This window comes from Rhinatrema bivittatum, chromosome 1 (genome assembly GCF_901001135.1).
Source record: "Rhinatrema bivittatum chromosome 1, aRhiBiv1.1, whole genome shotgun sequence".
Classification (NCBI taxonomy): Eukaryota; Metazoa; Chordata; class Amphibia; order Gymnophiona; family Rhinatrematidae; genus Rhinatrema; species Rhinatrema bivittatum.
Window position 1 is genome coordinate 350,167,192 of NC_042615.1, and position 22,825 is coordinate 350,190,016.

Here is a 22,825-nt window from a genome sequence, read left to right on the forward strand (position 1 = left end):
TCAGCCTTGTAGCGTGGAGCTGTGCCTGCAGCTTACTATTTATTTATTTTATTTATTTAACAACTTTTAATATACCGACGTTCGTGAGGCACATCACGCCGGTTTACAAGTAACTCAGTTAAAGGAGGAAATTACAATGAACAGGGGGCCGGGGGATGGGAGCAGGCCAGAAAAGGGGGGGGGGGGGGGGGGGGGGGAAAGGAGAGACAGGAAGAAGAGAGGGAAAGATAGGTAGCATGAGTGAGAGTATAAAAAACAACCGTTAACATAAGAAATAAAAGAAACTTATTTACAGAAGAAAGGAATATTTACATTAGTGACAATTAGCATAGGAATGATTATATCGGACTAAATTGAACAATTTTGTAGAATTGTAGGAAGATAAAGGGGGAAGGGCGGGCAAGGAGAGGCGAGGGGGAAAGCCTTGGGAGGGGGGGAAAAGCCTAAGGAGGGGGGAGAAAAAGGCCTAAGGAGGGGGAAAAAAAGGGAAAGCCTTAGGAGGGGGGGGGGGAAAAAAAGGGCGGGTGGGGTGGGGGGGATGGAGGCTACAGCTTCCACTCTCCCTGCAGTCTTACCTCTCTTCCTGGGGCTGTCCTCACGGCATGGAGCCGTTCCTGCAGTCAGCCCTTCCCCCGCTCTCTCTGCTTCAGTCCATGCAGCTGGGAGCTGCTCCACTGAACTGCCTTCACCCAGCTCCAGTCCAGGGCTGCTCCGCGGCTTCCTTGGGCCCTCCACGTGGCTGAGGACGCCACCAGCTTCCAGCTGTTCTCTCCAGCCTCCTAGGGCGCGAGCGCGCACTTCTCTGCTTCTCTTCAAGGGCCAGCCAGGTGTGGCCCCCTGCTGACCCCTCCCTGGGCGTTGTCCACTTCAGCTCTACTAAAGGGCTCAGCTTTCACTGTGTCTTTGCCTTCGCAAGGAGTTGGTCTCTCCTGAGTTCCTCGTGCCAGGAGATGCCTTGTTTTCCAGCCTTCTGCAAGGTCCAGTGTTCCATGTTTCCTGTTGAAGCTTCTTGTCAAACTTGTTCCAGTCCTGATGTCTTCAGTGTTCCAGTCCTGATGTCTGCCTGCCGTTCCAGTCCCAAGGTCTGTCTCTTGATCCAGTCCTGATGTTCCTGATGTCCATGTTCCAGCCCAGAGGTGTGTCTCCTATTCCAGTATATGTGTTCCAGTCCTGATGTTCCTGATATCCTTGTTCCTGATCCTGATGCTACTACCTGCCTTGAGCTGCCAGGAGTGCAGCGAATCCTGCTTTGGCTGCCGGTGTGCAGCAACCAGCTTCTTCCCTGTTACCTAGATGTCTGTGCCAGATCCTGTTCCTAATCCAGTCCATATGTTCTGCCCTTCGTCTCGTCTGGCTCCTGAGCCTTCTGGCCTGTTGGGCCCTGGAGTGGCCAACAGGAGGGATTCGTCCCTGTGCTCTGGAGCTTCCGTTCCTGCCAGCCGATGGCACTTCGGATGTCAGTATCCCAGCATCGGAGTTTGCTTCGCCTGGATCTCTCCTGCATTCTCCCGCTCTCAGCGTGGTCCGTGACCAGCCTTCCAGGGCTGTGTAGGGCGCGCATGGGACAGGGTGGTCCGCGACTCAGTCCCACGGGTGGCCTGAGTAGGGCGCCCTGAGGGTCAGTGCCCATGTCTACCTTCAGCCCTCGTTCCTGATTCTACCTCTGTGCATCCAGTCCTGAGTCCTTGCCTGTGCCTGTCCATGTCTATGCATCCAGCACCTCGTCCTGAGTCCATGTCTATGCATCATACACCTCATTCCTGAGTCCACGTCTTTGCCTGAGTCCACGTCTAAGGATCCTGCATCTATGCCTGAGTCCACGTCTATGGATCCTGCACCTCATTCCTGAGTCCACGTCTATGCCTGAGTCTATGTCGTTCCTGAGTCTCGTCTGAATCCATGTTCCAGTCTTCGCTGCCCTGGCCTCCATCCGGCCTGCCGCTTCGTGCCGTACCCTGCGGCAGGTCCGAAAGGGCTAGGAACGGTCGGAGGACTGTTCACAAGACCAACATTGCGTTGTTGGGTCTTCCGAAGCGTGCAGGTCCGGAGGAGGGCCTGTCTTCCGTGTTACTCCAGCCCTGCTCCCGTCCAGCCCATGCTCGGGCATGCCACGCCTCCCACGGCACTTCTTCAGAGCCCTCTGGGGTCGAGCCGTGGCCCAAGGACACACATCACCCAGGAGTGGGATCGCTCTCCTAGCGCTCCACAACACTTATCCCCCAAAATCCTTTTTCTCGCAGAAGCTTTTCAGCTAGTGGCTCAATTGCTAATACAAATAGCAGGGGGGAAAGTGGGCATCCCTGCCATACCCCACATTGTAGGGGAAAAGGGTCCGAGAAGCCCCCATTAATTAGAATTCTAGCACTAGGATTATGGTATAGGACTTATAACCACGCAACAAAATCCCCGGTGAACCCAGATTGCTGGAGCACCCAAAACATATAATCCCAGGATAGGGAATCTCGGCATCTAAACTGAGAATGAGGGCTTCCTCCTGCGAGTGGTAATTAAGGGTAGCAATGAGCCTCCTCACATTTTGGGTGGAGGAGGGGATTTACCCAGCTGTAGAGTGACGGATACAGGAGCATGATCAGAAATTGAGACAGACCCAATAGTGGCATCGCTGACACGAGGGAAAAAGTGTTCTGGCACCAGAACATAGTCCAAATGAGAGTGAGAGCTATGAGGATGAGAAAAGAAAGTGAAATCTTGGTCCCCTGGATGCAAAAGCCTCCAAACATCTATTAAGTTTAACTCAAGACAGAGAAAATTTACACCCACATGTCAGTCATTACTGCTCGTGGCCCTCAGGGGTTTACAATCAATTTGCTTATCCATAACAGTATTAAAGTCGCCTCCCAAAATGAGGGCGCAATCCGGAAATTTCGCTAAAATACCCACCAGGTGAACAAAATAGTCATGAGAGTAGACATTTGGAGCATATGTATTGAAGAGCAGTGAACATGTGGGTGAAAATGCCTTCCTAAGAGCCGCAACCCGGGTTGAATAATCCTGCACAATCCGGATTTTATGATTGTGGTAAAGTAAGTCCGGGGTGTTCCGAGCTGCCTGGGCAATACGTGCCTTGTGCGCAAAGTTAAGCAGTTTCGCTATCACAATTCGGGGTCTCACCTCCGAGGCTCGCTTCGGGCCTAAACGATGCGCCCGCTCAACAGCTATTATGCCTTTCAGATCAGGAAGAGACAGAGCCTCCGGCAGCCATGTTTCCAATGCTTGCCCCAGCTGGTTATCTTCCAAAGATTCAGGGAAACCGATGAACCTTAGGTTGGAGCGTCTAGCTCTGTTTTCAAGATCGTCGATCTTGTCCGCCTGCTCCAACACTGTTTTTTCCAGGGCCTGCAACTTTGAAGTGTGGGCATAATGATCATCTTCCAAAGTGGAAATTCGTCCTTCCACATGGTCTACCCGAGGGCCCAGTTCCGTGAGCGCTGCCTTTACCTCCTCCAGCTGCGTGCCTATACTGGCCAACTTTTCATCCAGAGCTGTGTGGATGATATCTTTTATTTCCCCAAGCAGCTGATCATTCCTCGGAGTTACCGCAACCGGAGAGTCTTTAGACGCGGCACTCGGAGCACTCGCGGCAGCCATTTTGTCCGGGCCCGACTTAGATTTTTCTTTTTCCTTCCGACTCCCCCGAATCGGTTTTGAGGGCGGCGTTTTCTGCATATAATGCACTATCGACATGTGCGAAGGGCCTCTGGAGCTTCAGAAAGCTGGTCGGCGATAAAATCAGGGTTTGTGTGTGGGTGGAGGCAGCGCGGCGGCCAGAGCTAAGCAAAACGCGTCTTGCTCAGTCTATCCACATCACGTGACGTCCTGGAGCATATGTATTACAAAAAGCTATCCTTTGTTGGTAAAGTGTCCCCACTACCACAACATACCGGCCATCTACGTCCTGCAGCACTTCATCCAGCTGAAATGGAACCTGTTTGTGGAAAAGTATCGTTACACTTCTCTGTCGCAAAGAATATGACAAGGAGTAGCAACTCCCAACCCATTCCCGCTTCAATTTAGCATGTTCCATCTGCATCAAGTGGGTCTCTTGTAAAAAGACCACCTGAGCTTTTAAACGCTGAAACAATGATAGCTATTTTTAGCATTTAATCGGGGAGTGGATACCATCCATGTTCAGAGATGTTATCTTAACCGATACCATAACAGCTGTCAGAAAGCACAAAGTAAACAGCGTGTATCACAGAAAAGGCAATGGCAATGGTGAGACCGAACACCCCCCAGCCTGAGTGTTCTGCCCCCCATCCCAGAACACATTTCAAAAGCATTCTATACAGGTTTGAAAAGCATAAGGGCTCCAGGGCATTTCCTTGAACACCCCCCCCCCCCCCCCCCAGCCTGCGCCTCACATACACACTCACACTGCATCCATACCCACACATACCTCCCACACACTGAATACAACCAAACCCAGAACTCATTGCTCCTCAAGAGGCACGAAGTACCCACCTTCCCTACAGGGTCATGGGCTTCCCTCTGCCACCCTTCCATAGAACAGATATCTACTAGCGGTTAAAACAGACTAAAGAGAACTTTGGCAACTTGGCAACCACCAGAGCCATCCCCCAAACTTCAACAAGAAAAAATGCAATAACATCAATGTTGAGACAGAAACTTGTCTCTCTTTAAAGGCCCAAGATCAGATATTTAGGTATGGCACTGAAAGAAAAACTGAAACACTGGCGAAGTCAATTCCAAGACACCACTGACCTTCAAGGGACGTTTCCTGGTTCCAGCGAGGATATGAAGGAATTGGCCTCTTTCTTGCTGAAAGAAGAGAACAGTGCCATTGTGTTGAACTCACAGCTTAGCAGGGAAAAGTAAAGCAAACGGTATTCCCCTTTTATGTAACTCCGTGCAGGCAGGGGACAAGGCTTTGCGTTGCGCAGAAACTGTGGCGGAGAAATCATGGAACAGCAGGATTTTGTGCCCCTAGTTTTCCACTCCAGAGTGCTGTTGGAAGGCTCTCATAAGCTGAATTTTGTGGGACCAGTTTAAAATTCTGGCCATCACAGGCTGAGGTTTATTAACATCGGTCCTGGGCAGCCCCATTCTGTGTACTCTTTCACAGTGCAGGCGACCAGAAATCAAAGTCAGACCGAAGTGACTGGGTAACCAGGTTTCAATAAGATCATACAATTCTTGGTCTGGCACAGATTCAGGAATGCCTGCTAGTTTAAGATTGTTGCGCCGGTTCCTATTCTCTTGATCTGCGTCTTTCAGTGTTGCTGTACCGGCGATGGAAGGTTCATTTTTTCCGCAAGTCACAGCGAAATGATAGTCCCAGAAGTCCTCTTCAATCTCCCAGTGAAGAAAAAAAAAAGGGGTCATGAATTTTTAAAGTGGGGATGGCGGCTGGTGGGGGGGAAGGTGCCCCGAGCGAGCTGACTATGCTGCCGACCCCAGTGACTTCATCCCAGAAGTCTGGATCGATGCTTTTTAATATATTTATAAATGATCTGGAAAGAAGTACAATGAGTGAGGTGATCAAAACTGCAGATGATCCAAAATTATGCAGAGTAATTAAATCTGAAGCGGATTGTGATGAATTGCAGGAGGACCTTGCGAAACTGGAAGATTGGGCTTTCAAATGGCAGATGAAATTTAACATAGATAAGTGCAAAGTGATGCATACAGGGAAAAATAACCCTTGCTGTAGTTACACAATGTTAGGTTCTATCTTAGGAGTTACCACCCAGGAAAGAGATCTAGGCTACATAGTAGATAATACATTGAAATTGTCGGCTTAGTGCGCTGTGGCAATCAAAAAAGCAAACAGAATGTTAGGAATTATTAGGAAGGGAATGGCAAATAAAACAGAGGATATTATAATACCTCTGTATTGCTCCATGGTGAGACCGCACCTTGAGTACTGTGTGAAACTGTGGTCACCGCGTCTCAAAAAGGATATAGCTGCACTAGATAAAATGCAGAGAAGGGCGACCAAAATGATAAAGGGCATGGAATGGCTGCCCTATGAAGAAAGGCTAAAGAAGTTAGGGCTGTTCAGTTTGGAGAAGAGATGACTGAGGGGGGATATGATAGAAATCTACAAAATCATGAAAGGACTTGAACAAGTTAATGTAAATTGGTTATTTACTCTCTCAGGGGACCAGGGGGCTGTTGTGAACCTGCCAGCGACAAGTGCGGGCAGGCCCCCTACCTTCCGCAGCCAGTTGGGCCGCCGACACCATTCTCAGCTGCTCCCCAGAATGCGGCACTCCGCCGCCGCCCTCCGTTGTCCGGAGACTGCAGCAGCCTCCTGCCCTGCATGGCAGGGCCGAGCCGTCCGTCACTCCCTCCTTGCAGCTGGATCCGCTGCCGAGGTCCTTGAGTGGCAGAGAGGCCGTCTCTGCCGCTGCCTGTTCCTTTTCATGGCACGAAGCCGCTTATGCAGCCTGCCTTGCTCCTCTCTTCACGGCAGAGCTGCCGCTGCCGATGCCACTCCTCATTGGGCCTTCCACGTGGCTGGGATGCTATCACCGACGGGCCTGTCTTCTTCCTGCTTCTTCCTAGGTGCAGGCACGCACCTCTGCTTGTGTGTTAAAGGGCCAGCGGCAGGAAAAGGCCACTCGGCCCTCAGAAATGACATCATCGCCCTGCCTTGCTTCAGCCCTATAAAATGGGCCCCGTGTCAGTCCATCTTTGCCTTCGCAAGGAGTTAGTTGCTCCTGGACGTTCCTGTCCTTCGCTCCAAGAGTCTTCTCTGTTCCATCTCTTCTTCAAGGTCCTGTGTTCCTTGTTCCTCATTGGAGCTCCATGTCTCATCCAGATGTTCGTGATCCAGTCCAGATGTCCGTCTTCCTTCCTGATGTCCGAGGTCAGTCTTGATGTCTGTCTTCCAGTTCCTGAAGTCCGTGATCCACTCCAGATGTCAGTCTTCTGTTCCTGATGTCCATGTTCCCGAAGTTCGCGATCCAGTTCAGATGTCCGTCTTCCGTTTCTGATGTCCTTATTCCTGATGTTCCGTGTTCCAGTCCTGATGTTCCATAATCCAGCCTTGATGTTCCTGATGTCCGCAATCCAGTCCTGATGTTCCGTGATCCAATTTTGATCTCCTCGTTGTCACCATTCCTGGCGTGCCATGTCGTGGTCCATGACCAGCCCCACAGGTGGGCTGTGAGGGTGCCTCTTGGCATAAGGCCTGCCTTTGCTCTGCAAGCACAAGCCTCCGGAAGACTCGGTCGTTAAGCCTTGTTCCTGAACTTTGAATTTCTTGTTCCCGGTCTACGGAGTCCCCTTGTGTCTGCTCCGTCCATGCCCAAGACTCTGCCGGAACCTGCTCCGTGTTAGCGTGGTCCGCGTCCAGCCATAGGCGGCTGTGTAGGTGCGCACCCCGGTGCAGGCCTCTACGAAATCTTCGCCATGCTCCAGTCTCAATCTTCCAATATCTCACCTAAGGTCTGCTTTGAGTCCAGCGTGGTCTGCGACCAGCCCCGTGGGCGAGCTGTGAAGGGCGCGCTGCGTCGCAGCCTCAACCTAGTACTTGACCCTGACTCCTCGTCTTCAGTGCTTCCATCCTGACTCCTATTCTTCAGTGCCTCGATCCTGACTCCTCGTCCAAGTGTCTTCGCCATAGTATTTGTCCAAGTACCCACGTCTTCGCCTGAGTCTTCGTTCCCGTCTTCATGTCCTGCCCTCAGCCTCCATCTGGCCTCACGCACTCGTCATTCCCAAGCGGCAGGTCCGAAAGGGCTGTCGAGTGACTGGAGGGCTACTCTCGTGACCAGCATTGCATTGCTGGGTCACACTGGTGTGTGCAGGTCCAGCGAAGGCCAGGTCCAGCCTTGTTCCTGCTCCTGATTCCATCATTTGTCTTCAGTCCAGTCTCGTTCCTGTCCAGCCCATGCTTGGGCATGCCTCGCCTGCCTCGGCACCTCTTCGGAGTTCCTCTGGGGTCGAGCTGTGGTTTAAGAACACACAATCCCTGGAAAGTGGAACAACTCTCCTAGCGCTTCCTAACAGTTTGCGAAGGCATGTGTTTGGCATTCATGTCCTTGTAATGGGCCATGCCTAGTTCCGGAGTTGCTATTCCAAGAAATGTTTCTTAAAAACTTTTTGTTCAAGTTTTCTCTGAGAATTTTCCGACCTGCTGGAGGCGCCAGCTTGTTTTGAAATTTTTTGTTTTTTCCTACAACCGCTAGAGGCTCTAGCATCTGCTTCCTCTGAGTGCCTTCTTGGAAACTTCGTTTGGCCTGGGTACATTTTTGTTGTACGACTTGCAGGAGGCGCCTGCACCCAGGTTCACCCACATCCACCAAGCAGCAAGCCTCTGGTTTGTTTCCTCCACTTCCACTTTGTTCAGATTTTTTATTTATTTATTTCAAATCTTTTGTATACCGACGTATAGCAATCTGCCTTCACTCCGGTTTACATGAAAACAACTTATTACATTGGAACAGTATATTACAGTGATTATACAATTGAACGAGAGACTTATTAATTGATCAACTATAACATTTTAAAAGAACAATTTCTAACACGCGAATTGAACATATATGAGATTAGGTTAACAGATCGTTTTTAAACAGGTTGCGTATAGACTAGAGTACAACATCGAGCATATGGCGCGTTCGACATTGGACATAAAGTGCATAAAGCTTTATTGTGAAAGGGTAAGTTGGGACTGAGAGAAGAGTCTGAAATTCGGTAAGCGGGGTGGTCAGGATCTTTAATTAACTATATAAGCTGCGTTAATAGGAGAGTGTGGAAAGTAGAGAGATGTGGATGGGTGAGAGTTGAGAGAGGAGAACATTCGACAAGTTTAGTGTGTGCAGCCAGATATGGATAAAGGGAAAGGGTAGTTGTATGCCGCTTAACCCACGCCATCTCTGAACGTTTGGCTGAATATCCAAGTTTTGAGTCCTTTTTTGAAGGATTTGATGTCGCTAAGTGAGCTTAGGTGTTGTGGTAAGGAGTTCCATAGGTTTGGTCCTGCTATGGAGAAAGCTCTATTCCTAGTGTTAGTAAGCTTTGCTAAAGGCAGAGAGGGTATGTCTAGGTGTAGTTTGCTGGTGGTTCTGGTCGTTCGTTGAGGTTTATGTTCCTGAATCATGTTGTTGAGGGCGGTGTTGTCTGCTTTGTATATAGCATTGTGAACTATTGTTAGAGTTTTGAATTCGATTCTTTGCTCGATTGGAAGCCAGTGAAGATTTCTCAGAATGGGGATGATGTGTTCTGATTTCTTCTTGCTGGTTAGGATTCTGGCTGCGGCTTTTTGTAACAGCTGCAGTGGTTTTAATGTAGATTTAGGAAGGCCAATCAGGAGTGAGTTGCAGTAATCAAGGCTGTTGAAAATAAGAGATTTTAGCACTGTTCGGAATTCATTTTGGTGAAGAAGCGGTTTTAGATGTTTCAGGATGTGAAGTTTGTGAAAGCCTTCTTTAGTTTTAGTTGCGATGTTCTTTTTTAAGTTAAATTCATTGTCGATCCAGATACTGAGGTCCTTTGCAGAGTTTTTCAGTTGGATGTTGATGTTATCGATTTGTAGGGAATGTATTGGGGTGCTTTGTTCTGAGTTGTTTCTTCCTATGAGGATGCATTCAGTTTTATTCATGTTGAGGCATAACTTTAGTTGGTTCAGCATGTTTCTAATTGAGATTAGGTGTTTGGCTGCAGTGCTCGGTGCCTCTTCTAATGTGGTGGTTACTGGGATGAGGAGTTGGATGTCATCGGCGTACATATAATATGTTACGCCAAGACTTGAGATGAGGTGGCAGAGTGGGAGTAGGTAGATGTTAAAGAGGGTGGCCGAGAGGTGTTAAAGAGGGTACCCTTGTGGTACACCAGTTTCAAGTGGGAGGGGATTTGAGGATTTGTTGTTAATGGTGACCTTGAAGAATCTGTCTTTTAGGAAGGTTGTGAACCAGTTGAGCGTTTTGCCGGAAAGACCAATGCTTGCAAGTCTTGATAACAGGCTTTTTTTTTTTTTTTCTCTAAGAATATTTTAGTTCTACCAGCAGGAGAGGCCTGCTCCATAGAGCTTATCTTGCTGGAAATCCTGTGCATCTCGTCCATCAGGTTCACAGTCTTGCAAAGGAAGCCTACACTCTTCTTGGTTATCAACTTGCCAGCCTTATGGTACTTCTCTCCAGACGACCTGCAGGAGGTGCCTGCACCCCATCTGTTGTCATTCCTCGAATGGGGCCTGGATCTTCCTTCTTCTTTTCCTCGAGTTTAACCAGCGAATTTCTTCGCTCGTCCTGCTCAGCTTCTGCAGTCCCACCAGTTACCACATTCTAGCCTCCCTCACCATCCTGTGCTCAAGACCAGCGACTTCTCTCGGCGATTCCTTGCTTTCAACGTGTTCTTTTGCAACATATTTCTCCCACCAGAGAGCCTTCGGAGACCTCTTCTCTGGACACTAGTTGTTGGGAATCTGCTGCAAGCTTTGTCATCTAAATAAGGTGCCTGTCCAAGTGTGCCTTTACAAGTACACCAACTCCTGGGTTGCTCTCAAGGAATCCAGAGGATGTCATTTTCCTACCAATCCATCAGTCTTAGTCTGTCTGACTTTTCTACCATCAGTCAAGTACAATGCTAGCACAACTGTCATTCCTGTTAAGCAATGTTGTGTTCTACCCTTGCCTAAGTGTCCGCTCCTTAATGGGAAATACAAGAAGATCTAAGCCTGCAATAGTACCCACTTGGTCGCTAAGTATTCTCACCTCCGTTGAATTCCTCTTTCAGTCCAAGTGAGTCTAATCAACTACATGTATCTGTTGTATGGAAACTAATTACCAGCTAAAGGACTTCATCCTACATTCCTTGCAAGAGGACTTCACCCTACGTTTCTTGTCTAGTATATTTCCATTCCGTGTCCGCCAGTAGCCAGCCAACGCATTTACCTGCTACCATCAATTACCATATGCTAGGAGCTCACTCTTGCTGCAACATCCTAGTATCCAAAAGACTGCCTAGTCATCCAGTCAAGGCTTTCTTACAGTCTGGCTCTCTAACCAATGGATAGTGGCCAATACTGAGTGCTTCACCATACCTTGAATTCCAACTTGAACAACTAATGGATGTCTTCAATCTTCTAGAGATACCAAGACTACTCCTTGATGCATCTTCAGCTGCTACCAAGACCTCATGCTTTCAGTTTCTTCCACCTAGAATCACTGAAGTACTAGTCTTCTGGGACCTTCAACTCAGCGTCACCTAACGCCTTGTTATTTCATCCTCCACAACAGCTTCAGTTGTTTTGAACCTGCCCGCGATGAACGCAGGCAGGCCCCCTACCTTCTGTGGCCAGTCAGGCCACTGAAGCCATTCCCAGCTGCATCCTAGAACGTGGCACTCCGCTGCCGCCGTCCTCCGTGGTCCGGAGACCACGGCAGCCTCCTGCCCTGCGCGGCAGGGCTGAGCCGTCCGTCACTCCCTCCTGGCGGCTGGAGCCGCTGCCAAGATCCTCGAGCAGCAGAGGGGCCATCTCTGCTGCTTCCTGCTTCCCCTTCGTGCCACGAAGCCGCTTATGCAGCCTGCCTTGCTCCTTTCTTCATGGTAGAGCTGCTGCTGATGCCACTCCTTATCGGGCCTTCCACGTGGCTGGACGCCACCACCGACGGGCCTGTCTTTGTCCTGCTTCTTCCTAGGCATGGGCGCGCGCCTCTGCTTGTCTTTTAAAGGGCCAGCGGTGGGAACAGGCCCTGCGGCCCTCAGAAATGACATCATTGCCCTGCCTTGCTTCAGCCCTATAAAATGGGCCCCGTGTCAGTCCATCTTTGCCTTCACAAGGAGTTAGTTGCTCCTGGACGTTCCTGTCCTTCGCTCCTGGAGTCTTCTCTGTTCCATCTCTTCTTCAAGGTCCTGTATTCCTTGTTCCTCGTTGGAGCTCCATGTCTTGTCCAGATGTCCGTGGACAGTCTTGATGTCCGTCTTCCGTTCCTGATGTCCTTGTTCCCGAAGTCTGTGATCCAGTCCAGATGTCCGTCTTCCGTTCCTGATGTCCTTGTTCCCAAAGTCTGTGATCCAGTCCAGATGTCTGTCTTCCATTCCTGATGTCCTTATTCCTGATGTTCCGTGTTCCAGTCCTGATGTTCCATGATCCAGCCTTGATGTTCCTGATGTCCGCAATCCAGTCCTGATGTTCCGTGATCCAGCTTTGATGTCCTGAACCCTTGGTTCCTTGTTGCCACTTTTCCTGGCATGCCATGTCATGGTCCGCAACCAGCCCCACGGGCGGGCTTTGTAGGGCGCCTAGTGGCACAAGGCCTGGCTTCTCTCTGCAAGCACAAGCCTCCGGGAGACTCGGTCGTTAAGCCTTGTTCCTGAACCTTGAATCTCTTGTTCCTGGTCTATGGAATCCCCTTGTGTCTGCTCCGTCCATGCCCAAGACTCTGCTGGAACCTGCTCCGTGTCAGCATGGTCCACAACCAGCCACAGGCAGCTGTATAGGGCGTGCCCCAGTGCAGGCCTCTTCCGAATCTTCGTCATGCTCCAGTCTCAGTCTTCCATTATATCGCCTAGAGTCTGCTTCGAGTCCAGCGTGGTCCGCGACCAGCCCTGTGGGTGGGCTGTATAGGGCGCCCTGCTGCATCGCAGCCTCAACTTAGTACTGGATTCTGACTCCTCGTCTTCAGTGCCTCGATCCTGACTCCTCGTCCAAGTGTCTTCACCTGAGTCTTCGTCCAAGTACCCACATCTTCGCCTTAGTCTTCGTCTTCATGTCCTGCCCTCAGCCTCCGTCTGGCCTCACGCACTCGTTATTCCCAAGCGGTGGGTCCGAAAGGGCTGTTGAGTGGTGGGAGGGCTACTCTCGTGACCAGCATTGCGTTGCTGGGTCACACTGGTGCCTGCAGGTCCAGCAGAGGCCGGGTCCAGCCTTGTTCCTGCTCCGGATTCCATCGTTTGTCTTCAGTCCAGTCTCGCTCTTGTCCAGCCCATGCTCGGGCATGCCTCGCCTGCCTCGGCACCTCTTCAGAGTTCCTCTGGGGTCGAGCCGTGGTCCAAGAACACACAATCCCCTGGAAAATAGAACTGCTCTCTTAGCTGTTCCTAACAGGGGCACTCCATGAAGTTAGCAGGTAATTCATTTAAAACAAATTGAAGAAAATTCTTTTTCACTCAGCGCATAGTTAAGTTCTGGAATTCATTGCCAGAGGATGTGGTTATAGCAATTAGTATAACTGGGTTTAAAAAAGGTTTGGATAAGTTCCTAGAGGATAAATCCATAAACTATGACAGTAATTAATAAGCAATAGTAGCTTGTGATCTATCTAATGTTTGGGTACTTGCGAGGTACTTGTGACTTGGATTGGCCTCTGTTGGAAACAGGATACTGGGCTTGATGGACCCTTGGTCTGATCCAGTATACCATGTCTTATGTTTTTATGTCCTCTAAACCTTTGGCTGTCAGTGGTTGACAGTCTCTTTTGGAGGGTTCTTGGACCCCAGTTTGTTTTTCGGTTGTTTTTTTTTTTACACCGAAGGAAACTGTGTGGTTTTCTTCTTAGAGTCTCTCTTGTTTACATCTCTGGGTCCTTCTTGTATCCAGGAGGATCTAGATCCACTGTTTTCCTCAGAATCCCTGCTTGACTGTCTTCCGTGATACGCAGTTGCTTCTGTTTGCACTCACATCACTCTCCTGCTTCAGTGCACTCGATAAGGTAAACTATGAGGTGAGAATTCCATCAAATGAAAATAAAATACAAAATCCAACTGAATTTCATAAACACACAAACGTGAATAATATATTGAAAAATGTATGAATAACCATCATATATAAGACAGTGATATCAACTAATTTGTAGTTTGCGCCAATCTTCTTCTGCCTTCCTAACAACCGCGAGAGGGAGATGCCCCACTGCTCATGTCGGGTCAGCGCTCCCAACAAGCTATGGAGCAAATAACTCACATGGAGCTCTCTTAACTCATTCACATTGCATTACTGTTTGGAAAGGGAAGGTTGGAAAAGCAGCAAGTTTGGCCAATTTGTCCTCTGGAATTTGAGGTATAGAACCCAACTCTGTTCCCACCTAGGACTCTTTAGGGTATATACATATAAAAAAAACTTGTTGCCAAATCATTGCCTGTTGGCATGATTTTTTGTTCTTCCCTCTCTTTTGTTGGGGGCTGCCTGTAGCTAGGGGTTCAACCATGAGTGAGGACTGCTATCCTGCTTGCCCTTGAGAAAACAGAATTGCTTACCTTAACAGGTATTCTCAGAGGACAGCAGGATGTCAGTCCTCCCACCTCCCTATGGAGGTGGGAGGACTGACATCCTCCCACCAGGAGGTGGGAGGATGTCAGGAGGAAGTGGAGACCCAACTCCCTATGGAGTTGGGTCTCCACTTCCTGGATTTTCTTTAGTAAATTATCAGACTAAAGGGATCCCCCTGTGTGGACACATTATAATTCTGTGCTCCATTAGATGATTTTCCACATGTGAGGACTGACATCCTATTGTCTTTGGAGAACACTTGTTACAGGTAAGCAATTCTGCTTTGTTGGATGTATATCATGTCTTTTTGCATCATTTAAAGTTCAACAACAATTTTTGTAGGATGGATCATTTTTGTCCTTTTCGGTGGACATAGTAAGGGGGACAAGACTTCAAGAGCGACCATTTCCTGGTAGTTGAGGCTATTGCTTTTACTTACATATGTAAATGAGTCTTGGTTTCATAGGGACTTTGGGCTCATTCTACTAGGACACAGGCTGTGTCTTAGTCTGAATGTTAGTGGGTTTCACCACAGGGGACCTGTCGGGTGGCAACTTGGTCTTCACTGCAGAGTTTTGCCAAGCATTACAGACTGGATGTTCAGGCTCCAGACTCAGCTGAATTTTGCAGGTGTGTGTTACAAGTGGATCTTTCAGATTCCTGCCCAATTTAGGGAATCATTGGTACATCCCATGCATCTGGACTGATCTGGGGGATAAGGAAAGGAAAATTGGTTCTTACCTGCTAATTTTTGTTTCACACATCAGTCCAGAATCCCTCCCTGGTTTTGAAAACTACTCTATTCTATATGTAAATAGGTCAGAGGTTGCCTTGTTTTTGGTGTTCAAGTTCTTCTATGGGCTGATGTCCTCCAATTTGGGGGTTTGTTTTCCCCTGATCGTTGGGCATGGCTGTAGTTGTTGTTGTTGCCATATTTTTCACTTGTGTAGAGTACATACTGTGCGACCACAGATACAGTAAAGCTTTTCTTCTGATGTGTCTGGACTGATCTATGAGACTCAAGGAATGAAAATTAGAAGGTAAGAACACATTTTCCTTTCATTTTTGACAGGTGCCTACCTTCTTGCTGAAGTTGGTTACTGAAAGTGGTTACTGATTTCAACGGAATCAGTCATTTTCTTCCAACCTTCTGGAAAATTACTGGTGTTGAAGATGAGGGGTTATGGGGGTTTTCATCAACTGGATGTTAAAAGCGTGGTGGTATGCTATTTAAGGGTCATGAATTAATTTTGTAAATCGGATTAATGCTTTGTATTATTCAGTGACCCATGGAAAGGAGAGGCTGCTGCAAAATCTTCCATTGCTCATTGGATCAAGGAAGCGGTAGCTTCCGTATATAATTGTAAGGTCATGTTGATTCCAAAAGCTCTGAGAGCTCATTTCATCAGTGCTAATGGGTTCTCCTGGGTAGAAGGTTGAAAAGTGTCCTCAGAAGAGGTTTGCAGGGTGGCTACTTGGACTTCATTGCATTTCTTCTTGGTTGGATGTGCAGATGAGGTGGGATGCTGATTTTAGAGCAGGAGTCTTGAGAGCGGTCTGGGCGACTTCCTGCCTGATGTAGGAGGACAAGTATTTTCTATGTGTCAAGACTGATCTGGCAGAATAAGACAGGTGAAATTTAATCTTACATGTTAATTTCCTTTCTTTGAATCCTGCCAGAATTGTCCAAGTGCCCACCCATGTAGACTGAAGTTGTTGGAAGATAAAGTATTCTTAGTGTTTACCCTTAGGGGTTGTTTGATCGGTTTTCCAGGGTTTTAGAGTTGCCTCCTTTCTTTCTCTATAGATTTCTTCTTTCGGCTTGGTTGGAGCCTGGGGAGGAGAAAACAGTGGGGTATTTTGGACTGGCTAATTGTTAGATGTGATTAATGATGTTTAAAGTTTTCTTTATAAACAGTTTGTTGCTTTAATAGTGATTATACTAGATAGGCAATCTGCTGCACCAGCTGTTATGCTAGGGAGGATGTCAACAAACAGAGTGTTCTCCATCTGTTGATGGGAGGTGATAATCCACATATTGGGACTGGTCTGGCAGGATTCAAGGAAAGGAAACTAACAGGTAAGATTTAAGTTTTGCTTTTGTTTATGTTCAGACAAAAAAGAAAATATATTTTATCTTAAATTTTATTTATTTAAAAATACATGACACTAAATGTAAATATCATGGGGGTAATTAGCCACTGGCTAACTTTGACAGAATATTCAGTGGTGCAATTGCACCATGGAATATAACCTGGTTATCTTAAAATTAACTGTATAACTTTTACTACTTCAGAGTTAGACTGATTTAAGGTATCCAGCTAACTGCGCTGTAAGGCTCCTATATTTGACTAAAGTTTTGCTGGATAGAGTTATCCGACTAAACTTTAGCTGGGTAAGTTGATGAAATATTCAAAAGTTGGCATTTAACTGAATAACTTACAAGTTATTTAGTTAAATGCTTCTGAATATGGACTCCCATATACTTGCAGATAAGCAATTTATGTTCTGATAAGAATTTTAGCTAACAGATTGATTTAGTTAATAATTTTTTTAAATATTTTCAAATGGTTTTTAGTATGATGAAAATTATTTATTCAACCTGGTTATTTTTTTCAGATGGAAATATAATGATGGAAAGCAAGCATCTCCAGGAACTCAGGTATTGATTTCAGCAAGTTTGCAATACATGAAGAAATGTAATTTGCTTATAAACTGAGCCAGTTTTTTGATTTATGATTTGGTACTGATTTTGCAGTCCAGTGTGGCACTAATATTGAACCATAATCCAGACATGATTTTATTAATGAATCAATAATTTCTCAGTTTAACTAATGTCACCAGTAAGGAATTCTTATGTAACCCCAATTCATGGTGTTTACTGAATTTTGCTGGGGTCACAATACATCCCGGGTCTAAGTCCTAATTTTAAATTTACCAGTTATTTTGCCCTGGGGTGTGGGTTTTTGTCTAAATGGCAGAAGACTATCCTTTAAGACCCAAGGTGGATAGGTGGAGTCCTTTCCACAAGAGTTACCAATAACTCTTTGGAGCAGATACACTGAAAAGAACAGGCTGGACTCACTGGTGAGGTGTTCCAGATTAAAAGTTTACTTTGATTTGGTTCAAAATAATCAATTGGTGTAAGTAAAGCTATTCCCAGTTATGTCCACGTTCAGACTGTTCTCTAGGATCAAATGGGGACAATATTAAATAGATTGTTTAGTAGAAGCACTGGAAGCATAAACTGTATGTAGTTTATGCTTCCAGCACAGCTTTGACACAGGTTGTGCTGGACATCACCAGAAGCAGGTAAGTTCGGAGGTAGGGGTTTTTGGGGTTCGGGGTCCAGAGAGGGTGGGGGTGTAGCAGCCACTTTAGATAGATAGTGGGGATAAGGGTGGGAGGGCCTGGTAGCATCAGTTCTAATGAAGTCGGGAGGGAAGCGGAGAAGGGTCAGCAGTGGACTTGGGTTCTTTTTATGATGTAAGAGGTGATGTGGGATGGGGGTGTGCCAGGCCACTATGGCATCTTGGAAATTTGATGAGGGGGTTGGGAAGAAATCGGGCCACAGGGCCCTCTACTTCTCTTTATTTTTAAGTTTCTCACTGCTTCTTACCCGGATATGCAATAAGTTCATCGGATTACTGAACTCCTCACCAGAATGCCCTAGAATGCCCTCTTTTTACCAAGCTATAATTTAGCCAGATATGTGGCTGAATATGCCACTTGTACCATTTAGACTGATAACTTTTCAGTTGTCTAAATGGCTTTTGAAAATTGACCTCAAAGGTGTTCTCTCTCCTTCTCTCTTTCTATGGAAGTGCACCTCAGTACTGTTTCCTGAGATTTGCTTACCCTCGAGGTAGTGGGAAGATAAGTGTCCCAGGTGGGCCAGTGTATCATATGTGTGAAGGAATTCCCTTTCCCAAAAGTATTTGAGGTTCAAATGAATTCCAGATCTTCAAAAATCAGTCAATATCCTGTGTTCTGGGGTAAAGACTCCAGTGGGGGCTCTCCAGATGTAAGAACTCTTTTCTCCTACTCTCCTCTCCAGAATGCTCAATGAGACCTCTCTGGAGCATTCTGTCTGGGTACGTCTTTCGTGCCACTAGGTGGGGGAGCTCTCTAAGTCTAGTAAAGTCTTTCAGCTAGGTGCTCACTCTTGCAGTGCATGGTTCGGAGAAATGTATCCTTGAAGGATACTAATGAAACAGGAGAGTTAGGGCATCCCAACAGAGAGGTTCCATCAAAAGCAAACATAGTTCATATGCCTATATGTAAAAAATCACCAAAGCTAATGATTACCGAATTATCCCAAACAACTGAAAAGCAGGTTGTTAAAACAAGCAAAAACCACACTTTGAAATGTCTGTATGCCAATGCCAGAAGTCTAAGAAGTAAGATGGGAGAGTTAGAGTGTTTAGCAGCAAATGATGAGAATGACATAATTGGCATCACAGAGACTTGGTGGAAGGAGGATAACCAATGGGACAGTGCTATATCAGGGTCAAATTATATTGCAATGATAGGGATGATCAACTTGGTGGGGGTGTGGCACTTTATGTCCGGGAGGGTATAGAGTCCAACAGGATAAAGATCATACAAGAGAGTAAATGCTCAGTAGAATCTATATGGGTAGAAATCCCATGTGTGTTGAGTAAGAGTATAGTGATAGGAGTATACTACCATCCACCTGGACAAAATGGTCAGACAGATGATGAAATGCTAAGAGAAATCAGGGAAGCAAACCAATTTGGCAGTGCAATAATAATAGGAGATTTCAATTACCCCAATATTGACTGGGTAAATGTAACATCAGGACTTGCTAGAGACATAAACGGGTCGATACTGTAAGGCCGCGGTAGAAACAGTGCGGCAGTGTCAGGCGCACCCTTCCTCCCCGCACGCACAGTTCTCTTGACCTAGCGCCTGATACTCTCTTCTAATTGCATGCAAATGCATGCTGCGGCTGTGAAGCGTTAGGGAAGGGTTATGCCCGCGCAACCCATTTTACTGTATAGGCGCTTAATACAGCGCCTATACAGTAACCTGGGTGCGCTGGTACCTGTCATTTCAAATGTCATTTGAAATGACAGGCACCAGGAAGTGTAAAAAACAAAATTTTTAAATACCTGTCGGAGGGCCGCGTGGGTCCAGGCGGTCGGCGGGCGGGATCCGGGGGGCGGGTGGTCACGTGTTAAATCTAGGCCGCGGGCAGGTGGGCGCCTGTTCCAGGCGGCAGCGGCGGCGGGGGCGGGTGGACGCGCGTTAGTTTCAGGCGGGCGGCGGCGGGAGCCGGGTGGTCGCGTGTTAAATCTAGGCCACGGGCGGGTGGGCGCCTGTTCCAGGCGGCGGCGGGGGTGGGTGGACGCGCGTTAGTTTCAGACGGCCGGCGGGCGGCGGCGGGAGCCGGGTGGTCGCGTGTTAAATCTAGGCCGGGTCGCACAGACGCGCATTCATTCACTGCTGGTGGGGGCTTTTCCGGAGGCAGCCCTCACCGGCAGTGGATGAATGTGCGTCTGTGCGACCCCTGCGATTCGGTGCTCAAGGCAGTCACATGCCGTGACGTCGGGCGTCGTGACGTCACGCCTTGAGCACCGAATCGAAGGGGTCGCACAGGCGCGCATTCATTCACTGCCGGTGGGGGCTGTCGGAGCAGCCCCCACCGGCAGTGAATGAATGCGCGCCTGTGCGACCCGGCCTAGATTTAACACGCGACCACCCGGCTCCCGCTGCCGCCCGCCGGCCGCCTAGACCCACGCGGCCCTCCGACAGGTATTTAAAAATTTTTATTTTTTTTTCTGACAGGTTTTATGTGTCCCTCAGCATTACATTTTCTCGATCATCTCTGTATCGCTTTTTTTTTTTATTGTGTTTTATTGTTTTTGAGTATCTTAAGCAGTGTCGATGGATTTGTTACTAGACTCACAGTCCTAACTCCTACTAGGGGGAGGCGGTAAACTAACACGTTAAGGCCGCGGCAAAACAGCGGGTTACTAAGGAGATAATATCAGCGCCCGTTACAGTATCGGAGGGGAATAGCTAATTCCTTCATTATACAGCTAATTCGTTCATTTACATGCTGCGTGCGGAAAGGGTTATGTGTCTATTTTACGAAGCGCTAAGGACGCGTGAAACTGGAGGCTGTATCGCTGGATCGCCTTACTCGTCTGTATTGTGCGCTCCCTGCACGTTACGGACGGGAAATCTTCAACCGCACGTTACTGTATCGACCCGAAAGTTCCTGGATGTAATAAATGACTGCTTCATGGAGCAATTGGTTCAGGAACCTACAAGAGAGGGAGCTATTTTAGATTTAATTCTTAGTGGAACGCAAGATTTGGTGAAAGAAGTAACGGTGGTGGGGCCACTTGGCAACAGTGATCATAACATGATCAAATTTAAACTAATAACTGGAAGGGGGACAATAAGTAAATCTGCAGTTCTAACACTAAATTTTAAAAAGGGAAAATTTGATAAAATGAGGAAAATAGTTAGAAAAAAACTGAAAGGTGCAGCTGCAAAGGTTAAAAGTGTTCAACAGGCTTGGACATTGTTTAAAAATACAATCCTAGAGGCGCAGTCCATATGTATTCCGCGCATTAAGAAAGGTGGAAGGAAGGCAAAACGATTACCGTCATGGTTAAAAGGTGAGGTGAAAGAGGCTATTTTAGCCAAAAAAACATCCTTCAAAAATTGGAAGAAGGATCAATCTGAAGAAAATAGGATAAAACATAAGCATTGTCAAGGTAAGTGTAAAATATTGATAAGACAGGCAAAGAGAGAATTTGAAATGAAGTTGGCCATAGAGGCAAAAACTCATAATAAAAACTTTTTAAAATATATCCAAAGCAAGAAACCTGTGAGGGAGTCGGTTGGACCATTAGATGACCGAGGGGCTAAAGGGGCTCTTAGGGAAGATAAGGCCATTGCAGAAAGACTAAATGAATTCTTTGCCTCTGTGTTTACTAATGAGGATGTTGGGGAGATACCAGTTCCGGAGATGGTTTTCAGGGGTGATGACTCAGACGAACTGAACGAAATCACTGTGAACCTGGAAGATATAGTAGGCCAGATTGACAAACTAAAGAGTAGCAAATCACCTGGACCGGATGGTATGCATCCTAGGGTTCTGAAGGAACTCAAAAATGAAATTTCTGATCTATTAGTTAAAATTTGTAACCTATCATTAAAATCATCCATTGTACCTGAAGACTGGAGGGTGGCCAATGTAACCCCAATATTTAAAAAAGGCTCCAGGGGCGATCCGGGTAATTATAGACCAGTGAGCCTGACTTCAGTGCCGGGAAAAATAGTGGAAACTATTCTCAAGATCAAAATTGTAGAGCATATAGAAAGACATGATTTAATGGGACACAGTCAACATGGATTTACCCAAGGGAAGTCTTGCCTAACAAATCTGCTTCATTTTTTTGAAGGGGTTAATAAACATGTGGATAAAGGTGAACCGGTAGATGTAGTGTATTTGGATTTTCAGAAGGCGTTTGACAAAGTCCCTCATGAGAGGCTTCTACGAAAACTAAAGTCATGGGATAGGAGGCGATGTCCTTTCGTGGATTACAAACTGGTTAAAAGACAGGAAACAGAGAGTAGGATTAAATGGTCAATATTCTCAGTGGAAAAGGGTAAACAGTGGAGTACCTCAGGGATCTGTATTGGGACCGGTGCTTTTCAATATATATATAAATGATCTGGAAAGGAAACGGACGAGTGAGGTTATCAAATTTGCGGATGATACAAAATTATTCAGAGTAGTTAAATCACAGGCAGACTGTGATACATTACAGGAGGACCTTGCAAGACTGGAAGTTCCCTGTACGTACCTGGATCAGTCCAGACAGTGGGTTATGTCCCCAATCCAGCAGATGGAGTCAGCCCAAAGCTTCGAGGGGGCGTCACCATAAATACTACTACCCCCTCTGCAGGAGTTCAGTATCTTCTGACTCCAGCAGATGCGAGTAGTGGAATCTGGGCTTGCTCCCGATTCTCTTGTTCCTTTGTTCTTTTGCTTCCCTTGGTTGGAGGCTTTATTGAGTTTGTTTGTTTGGTTGGATCAAGTTGTGTTACAAAAAAAAAAAAAAAAAAAAAAAAAAAAAAAAAATTAATTTGGTTAATTGATTGATTGGGGAGGCGTGGCTTCTGTTTTGTGCTCTGTCTCTCCTTTCTCTATCTACCGGGGCTGCTGCGGGGTAAGTGTGATTTTCTTCTCCCCCTTCCTTTGCAGCTAGGTTACACGCGGCTGCCGGTGCTCCGGCCTCCTCGCGTCTTCACCCTCTCCCGCGGCCATTTTGCGGCTCCACGTGGGCTGCACCGGGGAGAGGGCTGCTCATCACCGGCGGGTCGTGCGGCCAGGAGGGCCCCCCCGCGGCGCCGTTTCTATTTTTGGCGGGTAGCGCAGGCCACCCGGGCCCCCCCGCAGCGGCGATCCGTTTCGCGGCCCCCCCCGGGTTTTTCAAGGCGTTCGGGGCTGTCGGGGGCTGTTCCCCTTGCGCTCCAGATGCCGCGGCCGGCGCGTTGCTCGGCCTGTGGGGAACCTGGATCGCGCGTTTCAAGGGAGGGAATTTGTGCTCGCTGCCTTCCCGGTGGGGAAGGCACCTCTCGGCCCCT

The 22,825-nt window shown here is 47.5% G+C and overlaps 1 protein-coding gene across 2 annotated transcripts in view; it reads left to right on the top strand.

Annotated features, from left to right (window-relative positions):
• Positions 1-22,825, top strand: part of CCDC158 (coiled-coil domain containing 158) — a 1,731,209-nt gene that overhangs the window by 94,275 nt on the left and 1,614,109 nt on the right. For both annotated transcript variants that reach the window (XM_029599728.1, XM_029599736.1), the window contains exon 2: positions 16,814-16,856. In XM_029599728.1, coding sequence (XP_029455588.1) covers positions 16,825-16,856 — 32 coding nt within the window. In that variant the 5' untranslated portion in view covers positions 16,814-16,824. The remainder of the gene's footprint in view (positions 1-16,813; positions 16,857-22,825) is intronic.